The 9,653-nt window shown below is 41.7% G+C and overlaps 1 protein-coding gene and 1 non-coding gene across 2 annotated transcripts; both read left to right on the top strand.

Moving 5' to 3' along the window:
• Positions 1-1,583: 1,583 nt before the first annotated feature.
• Positions 1,584-8,999, top strand: RPL5 (ribosomal protein L5). The gene is made up of 8 exons (XM_063344483.1): positions 1,584-1,702; positions 2,569-2,638; positions 2,738-2,853; positions 4,341-4,475; positions 5,080-5,282; positions 6,229-6,406; positions 8,087-8,175; positions 8,840-8,999. Exons 1-8 carry the CDS (start codon positions 1,700-1,702, stop codon positions 8,937-8,939), a joined length of 894 nt encoding a protein of 297 aa, XP_063200553.1. The 5' UTR covers positions 1,584-1,699; the 3' UTR covers positions 8,940-8,999.
• On the top strand, positions 5,935-6,031 carry LOC134520238 (small nucleolar RNA SNORD21). The gene has a single exon (XR_010072383.1). It is a non-coding gene; the product is annotated as a small nucleolar RNA SNORD21 (small nucleolar RNA).
• Positions 9,000-9,653: the final 654 nt, after the last annotated feature.

Raw genomic sequence — 9,653 nt, forward strand, 5'->3', positions numbered from 1 at the left:
TGATTCTCCCCCTCTACTCCACTCTCGTGAGACCCCACCAGGAGTATCGCGTCCAATTCTGGAGCCCCTACTACAAGACAGATATGGACATGCTGGAACATGTCCAGAGAAGGGCCATGAGAATGATGAGAGGGCTGGAGCACCTCTCCTGTGAGGACAGACTGAGAGAGTTGGGGTTGTTCAGCCTGGAGAAGAGAAGGCTCTGAAGAGACCTTATAGTGGCCTACCAGTATCTTAAGGGGGCCTACAAGAAAGCTGATGAGGGACTTTTTAGGATGTCAGGTAATGGTAGGACTAGAAGGAATAGATTAAAACTAGAGATGGGACGATTCAGACTGGACGTTAGGAAGAAGTTCTTCACCATGAGGGTGGTGAGACACTGGAACAGGTTGCCCAGAGGGGTGGTGGAAGCTCCATCCCTGGAAGTTTTTAAGGCCAGGCTGGATGGGGCTCTGAGAAACCTGGTCTAGTGGGAGGTGTCCCTGCCCATGGCAGAGGGGTTGGAACTAGATGATCTTTAAGGTCCCTTCCAACTCTAACAATTCTACGATTCTATGATTTTTGTGATGGTGAGCTAGTTTAGGAGCAAGAAGTCTTCTTACCGAGCAGAACAATAAATTGATTTATTTTTCCTCTTGTTTAACAACAAGACTAATGGAGCCTTGCTTATGATACCATTGATGGTGAGGTGTTTCTCATCAAAGTGAGTAATTGCTCAGCAGTTGCCAGCAGACCCTTATTAGAGAGCGTGCATTCTTACGTTAAGGAAGCAGCTAAGACAATGTGCCCCCCTAGAACTACTTTATGTAAAAATTGAAAAGCATGTAGAATTCTGAACTTTCTAAAATTCCGACTTAGTTAAATAATTTCTGAAGCTAGCAGGTACCCACCTACTAGAAACTACACTGGTACTTGCCTGATGTAGGAAATGTTTGTAATTTCCTTCATTATTTATTTCAAATTAATAGCTTTTTAATTATTGGACTATGTATAACAATTAGTGTGGTGGTTTGGTTTTTTGTTGTTGGGTTTTTTTTATGTAAATCAAATGAGGATAACCAGATAAATACATCAGGAACCTTTAAACATGGTGGCTTTCTGCCCTTTCCTCTGATGTCAAGAAATCTGATGCCACTTGACCTGTTTGTCCCAGTTATGTGTATATATATATGCAAGTATATATTCTTGCTTTATTTCATTAGATATCGGTTATGCTAAGCATCTATAATTTAAGAACAGCATTCGATTGGGTTTTGGTTGGCGTAATGTTTCAATTATTTGCTGTTCAATCCACCATGAGAATTTTCCCTAGAAAATGAAAGGGGCTAAAATCCTATAACATTTCCATAATTGGTGATTTTTAAGACCAAAACTATAGATTTTTCTGCTGTAAGAATCCCTTTGCTGTGACCTACCCCTCGCTAACAACCGCTTAGGCAGTTAATGAAGGAAGAGGGGGAAGCGACGACACGCGTAACGCTTGGGCGTTAGACGAACGCGGCCTGTGTCGCTCCGCCGGGCCGCCAGGGGGCAGCAGGGCGGGCGGCGGCGACAGTCTGTCCGGCGGCGCCCCGCCTCGCCGGCCAGGCGAGGAACTGCGGCTGCGCAGTGGGCGCGGCCTTTTCCCCCCTGCTGCCGAGCGCAGTCGTTGTGCGGAGCGGGCCCCGGCCTAGGCCTAGACCGGACAGTACCTGGCACGATGGTCAGTACCGGCACCCGCGGGACCCGCCCGGCGGGGGGAGGCTCTGCCCGACGCTCCGCGCCCGCCGCGCTGCTCTGTCCGCCCGGATGGAGCCCGATTGGCGCCGGCCCGCGGCCGGCAGCGGCGGCTCCAGCGTGGCAATGGCTGCCATTAGCGCCGGGGCCGCGCCGCTGGGTGGTTCGGGACGGCTCGGCGGTGGCCCCAGCGGGGCCCGACGCGTCCCCGCTACTGTCGGTGCTGCTGCCCTGGGCCGTGGCCTACCGGGCCGGTGCGGCGGCGGGCTGGGCCGGGGCCGGGCCGCAGACGCGTGGCGGCGGGAGCGGGTGTGAGAGCCCCTCGTGCTCGCTGGCGGGGCAGGGAGGGCGGGGGACCGACGGGCCGCCCGCCGTTTTGCGGCGGGGCTGCGCCTCGTAAAGGCTGGCGGGTGTCGGTGGGCGCCGGCGTCGGCGCTGAGCGGCGGCGGCTGCGGGAGAGGCCGGCCCCGGGGCGGAACTCGCCGGAGAGATGACTGGCCGCGGGGGAGCGAGTGGACATGAGCACGGTCACTGCTGCGGTCTGTGCAAACAGGCGGTCAAAGCAGACAAATAGAAGAAATAAAACTTACGGTTTTCTCCTAAAACTGTGTAAAGTTCTGGAGAGAAGAGTGCATTAGTTCCTGTCGGAAGGATGGAGATGCTGGGGTCTGGGTGGGGCCTTTTTTTCCATTTTATTGTGCATTTTTTTTAAATCTAAATGCATAAGTTTAAACCTGTTATTTTATTCCTGACTTCACCGCGGTTTTATTTATAGCAGGTGTAATATAGTTAGAATGGTCTTGGCTTACATGGTTATATGTTAATAACACCTAGTTGTACTTCTTATTCAAGGGGTTTGTGAAAGTTGTCAAGAATAAGGCGTACTTCAAGAGATATCAAGTGAAATTCAGGAGAAGGAGAGGTACAGTTAAATTTCCTGAAACATACAACTAAATGTCATTGGTGAATATTCCTACTTCTTTCCACGTGTGTTTTCCACACTATAACTGTTGTTTTTCAGAGGGAAAAACTGATTACTATGCTCGCAAGCGTCTGGTAATTCAAGATAAAAACAAGTACAACACCCCTAAATACAGGATGATTGTGCGTGTTACCAACAGAGACATCATTTGCCAGGTAGGGTCTGTGGTGTTTCCTATTTACTTCCCAGTCTTCGCAGAGTAAAATGAGCAGAAAGGGGGATAGTTGAAGCAGCTCGGCTTTTTTAGGCTCGATCTGAGCAGGTTCTATATTCTAAAATAGTTTCTTAGAGGAGAACAATCTTTAACGTTGACACAACTTCAGTAATAAACTGTATTTGTGATTAAAAAATAAGTTCTAGTGGTGTTAATGTTCTTCAGCAAGGTCCTTCATAAAATAAGATTGTACTGTTTTAATTATGCTGAGATAAATAGATTTTAGGGACAGGGAAGATTTCTGCTGTATTTAAAATGCTTTGAGAAGAGGGCCTTTTTTGCTTGACAGAAGACAAGCAGGTTGACAGGTCATGTAGTCAACTTTGATTATTGCACAGTATCTAAAGGTGCCTTTCTCTTTTGAGAGTTTTCTTTTTGATGATGATGAGTGGATCATACGCAGCAGGTAGGCCTCATGATGGCTTTCCTGTGAGATTAAAGGAGACTGGCAACTATGAACAGTAGGCATTTTTTCATGCTTACTAAGTATGCAGTTGTGTGTTGCATCATATGCAGCTTCACTGTGGTTCACTTTCTTATTTCATTTTCTGAATGTTTTGACTAATTTTGAATTAAAAACTTTTTTTTTTCTATCATAAATACATGTTGTTAAGCTCGAAAAAAACTAGAAAAGTTTAACTGTCGTTTCTTCATAGAAAAATTATCTGTTGAGAAGAGTGGAAAGTGCTATTTTTACAGTCAGTTCAGATGAAACCACATGACCTTGATGAGGTTATTTTATCTTTGAAGCTCAAAACAAAAATCAGTGGTGGTGGGTGCTTACATCAGACTGATAGTGCCTCTCCAGCATGTAGGAATCCTGCAAAAAGGGGACAGCTTTTGGATGTAGAAAGGAGGATGTAGAAAGGGAGTCAAAAGGAGAAGGTTCTGTATGTGAAAGGAACAGTAGAAACATACCTGATGATAGTACTGCTGACTCACAGGAGACCCCTGAGATTATGAAAATCTCAGACCCTTTAATAAAATCATTCCATAAGGTGAGTAACAATGTTATCACAAACTCTGTATCAGATGCTTTTACGTTTTTCTGAGGTGTGTTATATGAGCACTACATGCAGAAAGTGGGACAGAATCCATCCACGTCTATAATTGTTCTTTGAAAGGCTGCTTTTTTTAGGCAGTTTCCTGGTGTCTTGATGCATGTGAAGAAGTAAATAAAAGTTGTCGCTGACATACGCTTTCTCTGGCCTAATACAGATTTTAATTCTTTGTGTCTCTGTACCTGAGGAGTTAATTATGCCTCTAAAAAAAAGAAAAACGCAACCCATTAAGCTTGCCTGCAAAGGTTGGCAGTTTGCTGGACGCTTCTGTACAGAGTTCCTGTTGGCTTAAGTTGATGTCAAAGAAACAACAAATCTAGCCCAGAATTATTGTGAGAACACTAACAGTTGTTTTGTTTGTTGTCAGATTGCCTATGCCAGAATTGAAGGTGACATGATTGTCTGTGCTGCTTATGCCCATGAGCTGCCGAAGTACGGTGTGAAGGTTGGCCTGACCAATTACGCGGCAGCGTACTGTACAGGTCTGCTCTTGGCACGCAGGGTAGGTATCTGCCACGTTCTCTGGAAGCTGCTGCTCTATTTTTTTTCTGGTTTCCTTACAAAAGGGAAAGCCCAATTTCTTAAGTGGCATGCTAGTATAGATGCCTAACTCCATGGTCTTCTCTAAATACTAACTTTTGCTCTTTACCATATAGATTTGATGGTCTCTTGTGACAGTCAAATCACAGTGAGAAGTATGACAGCATGCAGTTTCAGCTCCAGCAGCCTACTTTTAAGTATCAGCAGTTAAGTTTGATGGAGGGAGGGAGTCAGGATAAAAATGTAAGAAATGTACCTCCAAGAGTTTGAAAACATGTAAACAGCATCCATCCATCCATTTTCCATACGAGCTCATGAATAAGTCTTAAGTTCACTGGTATACCTGTTGGAACAAAAAGTTGAAACTTGACAGACATGCTTACCGTGGTGGTTGTTAAAAGCTTTGTTATTAGTATGCGGTGCATAATTTTAGTAAAGGAAGTTGTTAAAAACATGAAGATTTTACTGCAAATTTGTGTTTTAAAGTGGTGGTGATTCTTCATTTTGCCATTAAATGGAAAGAATTTCAGAAGTGTGCTTTTTTTTTTTTCCCCCCTTCTTCACAGCTTCTGAATAAATTTGGTCTTGATAAAATCTATGAAGGCCAAGTTGAAGTGACTGGTGATGAATACAATGTGGAAAGCGTGGATGGAAAGCCTGGTGCTTTCACATGCTACCTAGATGCAGGTCTTGCCAGAACTACCACTGGAAACAAAGTCTTCGGTGCTCTGAAGGGTGCAGTGGATGGTGGTCTGTCAATCCCTCATAGGTAACCTAATGTGTTTGGAATAATTCCTTTAGAATTAACCTGAGATGCTTCTGTATGTGACAGTCTACTCATACTGTCACTTTATGTTGAAATAATCTTGTTATGACCTGGTAATGATTATGTAGCCTCGGTTGTGGGGTGGAGGATTTTTTGCTTCGTTTGTTTGTTGTTTTTTAATCCAGGAGTGCAATTCTGATGGGGCTGCTGGGAATCTTGCAACTATCAAGAGTTGCTATTGAATGTTTAGAAACTAAAGAGGCATCTTGTTGCTTTTACTTGAAATCATCAATTAGTATTCTGTTGTTTTACATCTTTAGCAAATTGTGTATGTGTTAATTTCACTGTGAAAAGCTGTACCTACCAGGTACAAAACCGTTGACATTTACTACAACTGTCAATACAATAGTAGGTCTGAGCAGTCCACCTGCACTTAAAATTTCCACACGGAAGTTTTGAGAATTCCTGTCATAGGCTACAAATGGCTGAATCAAGATTTTTGGCAGAGTTATCTAATACTGGTATTATGGTTCACTGCTGCTTTTTGCTAGCAGTAGCGGGGGGGGGAAATCTGAGATCTGTTTGGTATTTTCCTACCCTCTTCCATGCTGTCCTAGTCATTCTTGACTAATTGTCCAGTTTTTCTGACTTGGCTGCTACATGATGATACTCCCAATGACTGAACACTCTGTAGTTGGTCCATGGTGTGTATATGATGAACTGCAGTGTTTCAAGACGGGACTGATGGCAGCTGAGATGAACTTAACTTCTATTTCTTAATGTTCTGTACCCCTTAATAATGTTCTGTGCCTCTTAATTTTTAGAGGGTCCTGTCCCTTAGTTGTCTGTAGGAAAATGTGATGTATCAATCACTTCTTTGTGGAATCTAACCTCTGAACTAGAGGATTTGGCAATATGTCTTAACCTGACTGTAACTGCTGTTTCACAGTACCAAACGTTTCCCTGGTTATGACTCGGAAAGTAAAGAATTCAATGCAGAAGTTCACCGCAAGCATATCATGGGCCAAAATGTTGCAGATTATATGCGTTACCTGATGGAGGAGGATGAAGATGCTTACAAAAAACAGTTCTCCCAATATATAAAGAACAATGTAACACCTGATGGGGTAAGATTTATCTGGCTGGTTCTTCTCTTCTGCATTAATAGAGATGATGACAAGTTTTGTGTAGGGCCTTCTCTAGTAATGCAGGTAAGCTTGATATGTAAAATAATGTGATTCACGTTTTATGTTACCCATGCAAAGGAAATTTTTTTTTCCTTCATTAAGTGCTTTGTAGTGTATTGTAGATCTTCTGAGATAGAGATCTTTTTTTCCCCTTTTTAAATCTAAGCTTACAGGACTGCATTCTAAGATAGACCACTTTTTTTTTTTTTTTTTTTCTGATACAGAAATTAACTTGAAGTTTCTATACATGCTACTCACTCATTCCTAATCCTGCACCACAGCTTGTCATTTCTGAAGCTGTGATGGTTGCAACTGTGAGGAAGAGCTCTAGGTCAAATCTGCCTTATGATTTGTGTGACCCTGTAGGTAGTTCTAGGTCCCAGGTGAATACGGAATAGCCCAAGCTAGCTCTGTTGTAGAAGGCAGTGTCTCATGGAACTAGAGAGTGTGTAATACATCTTATTTTAGTACTACTTTAAATTTTAGAATATTTAGTACAAAACACTGGAAGATATGTAAGATTACCAAGATGCTTCTTTCAAGTGTAACTTAGTTTTTACTAAAAAATAAGTAATGTTGTATCGTAAATACCAACTTCATTTATGTTACTAAATAAAAATATTTATAGCTTGTATTGCAATGAAGTGGGTCCAGGACTTAAGTCAATAGCTAGATAGTTGTTCTTTGTACCTCTAGAAGATTTGTCACAGCTGGAGTCTGTTGGTTTTAATTAACCACCAGCAAAGGTATTCTTAAAACTGGTGCCATTATGGAGTCATAGTTCTCTTTAGGACATAGCAGCAGAGAGATGGGGATCCTCTGGTACCTTCTGCTATTGATCTATGTAGCTGAACAGATCACTTCCATTTTCCTGTCTTGCATGTTAAAAGAATAGTCACTCAAGTACAATGATGCGCTATATGAGCCATCAGAAATTGCTGTTTGGGTGTAGCCTCTGCTAATGTATTTCTGCATCCTTCGGGATGATGCAGGGACTGTCAGGGTTCTTGCAAGATTTGTTAATCTGTAGCTGCTTTCACAGCAACTTCTACTCTCTCCCTCTTAATAAGCAGCTTTGTAATGTGTACTACGGTAGAGTCTGGAAAGTGGTAAGATTACATGTCTGATGACAGTTTTTGTGGAGTAATTTTGGTTTAATAAGTAAACATGAAGTATTTTATTCTAGGCAGAAGTAGAGTAACGTTCTAGACTCTTTTAATTTAAATGTAGGGAAGCTATGGCACTGAAAGTAGTCTTCAGAGGAAAACGTATTTCAACTGCAAGATGCTAGCCTGTATTTATGAAACTTGTAAATAGTCTGTAGTTACTCTATGTCCTTGGTTCCCTAACTGCAAAGTAAGGATAAAATTACTTCCTCCCTTCTGTGTCTAAATTGTGGGTTTGGATATTTAAATTATATTGCAGTGATAGTAGGAATTTCAGTATGCTGCAGCAGTGATCTTCTGTTTGGAGGAAGCGTTTTAAAAGCAACCACACAAATTACAAGCTGTATTGTGATGAAACCTGTTTCTAGTGCACGTTTGGTAAGGGTATCTTGGATTTTTGATGTGATCCCACAACTGGACTACTATGGAGAACTTAACCTTTTTTCTTTTTAAGATGGAAGAAATGTACAAAAAAGCCCATGCTGCTATACGGGATAATCCAGTCCATGAAAAGAAACCCAAGAGAGAGGTTAAGAAAAAGAGGTAAAATTTCCATCCTCTTTAACACGAGCGTGACTTCTCTGTTGAAGATATTTTAGTTACATTAAAACAAGTAATGCAGTTCATGTTGCAGTTGTGTCAGAACTGTGTCAGATTAACATGCAAATATTTCTGCATAACTTTGTCAGGAGTTAAGATTAGCAGTAGAAATTTAAAATTTAAGAGCCCTCAACTATGTTAAAAATATTTAAAAGTGGAGCATACTTGTGGCCTGAGTAGCTGGAACTCTTAAAGTGTGTGTGTGTGTGTGTTCAGGTCTTAGTGTTTTCAGTGTCAAAGCTGCTTCTCTTCAGGAGGGGGTAGGCTGACTAATTTGTCAGTACTAAACTATTTTGATTTTTTGGGTGTCTGGGAGAAAAGAAATAAAGGCACAGCTATTGCATTGGGCTTGATACTCTCTGTGTTCTAATCATAAGAGTGCTGAGCTTACCTCTTGAGGAATTAAACTGCTGCAGTCTAACACTAACTTTTTGTGGTGCCCTAACTACAGCCCTAAATTATTATGAGGAAATAAAGCGTGTTACAGTAGTGAGAATACATTCTAGTATAGCACTCTTACTCATAGTTCTCATGCATTGCAGCTTTCTTAACCATGTTTTTGCTTATGTCTGCCTTTGTTATATCATATACTGTGCTTACATTGCAGATGGAACTGTCCCAAGATGTCCCTCGCCCAGAAGAAAGATCGTGTTGCTCAGAAGAAGGCTAGCTTTCTTAGGGCCCAGGAGCGTGCAGCTGATAGTTAAGACAACTTCCACAATTTTCTATGAAGCTTTGGAGAAAGTGGCAATAAATTTATTGAGTAAGCAACTGTGTAAGACTGGCTTATTAATATATCTTCAAAAAAATTTCTGCATCTTTATATGATTCAGATATTCTGTAGCCTTAAGGGGTTTTTTTTCCCCCTTCAAAGTACTGTATGAATTGAACTCCTTCACAGGGGAGAAGACTTCAAAACTAAGGCTGCCACATTAGAATTATTCCTGCAAGAAGGGGAAATCAATTTGATTAATGTTTGGCATGACTAGTATCAAAGACTAGATATAAGAACTCGCTGCTTCTAACTACAAAAATATTTTAAATTTTTAAAAAGGGCTTTACATGTCCTTCACCATTTTTCTTCCAGCATACTTAATGTTATGGGGGAAGCTGTAGCTTAAGAAAAAAGCAGGAGTAGTCACAGTAGGTTCTAAAGCCTCTGCCCAAAGGCAGCCTTAGGCTTTCAGGAACACAAATAGCAACACTTTCACTACTGTGACTTAACTGTAGCTGATACAGGAATATGTGTCTAATTGAAGTATTTCAGCTTTCTCCAGTAACTGAAGTAAGCACTTCCACACACTTACCTCCAGTTCTGGCTGCTACCGAAACAGGTACTGTGTTAAGCTAAATATTTCACATTACTTAGTGATTAGAAAAGAGAATTCACTTTTAAGTTGCATATACATGCTTAGTTACAC

This window comes from Chroicocephalus ridibundus, chromosome 8 (assembly GCF_963924245.1).
Source record: "Chroicocephalus ridibundus chromosome 8, bChrRid1.1, whole genome shotgun sequence".
NCBI classification, from domain to species: domain Eukaryota; kingdom Metazoa; phylum Chordata; class Aves; order Charadriiformes; family Laridae; genus Chroicocephalus; species Chroicocephalus ridibundus.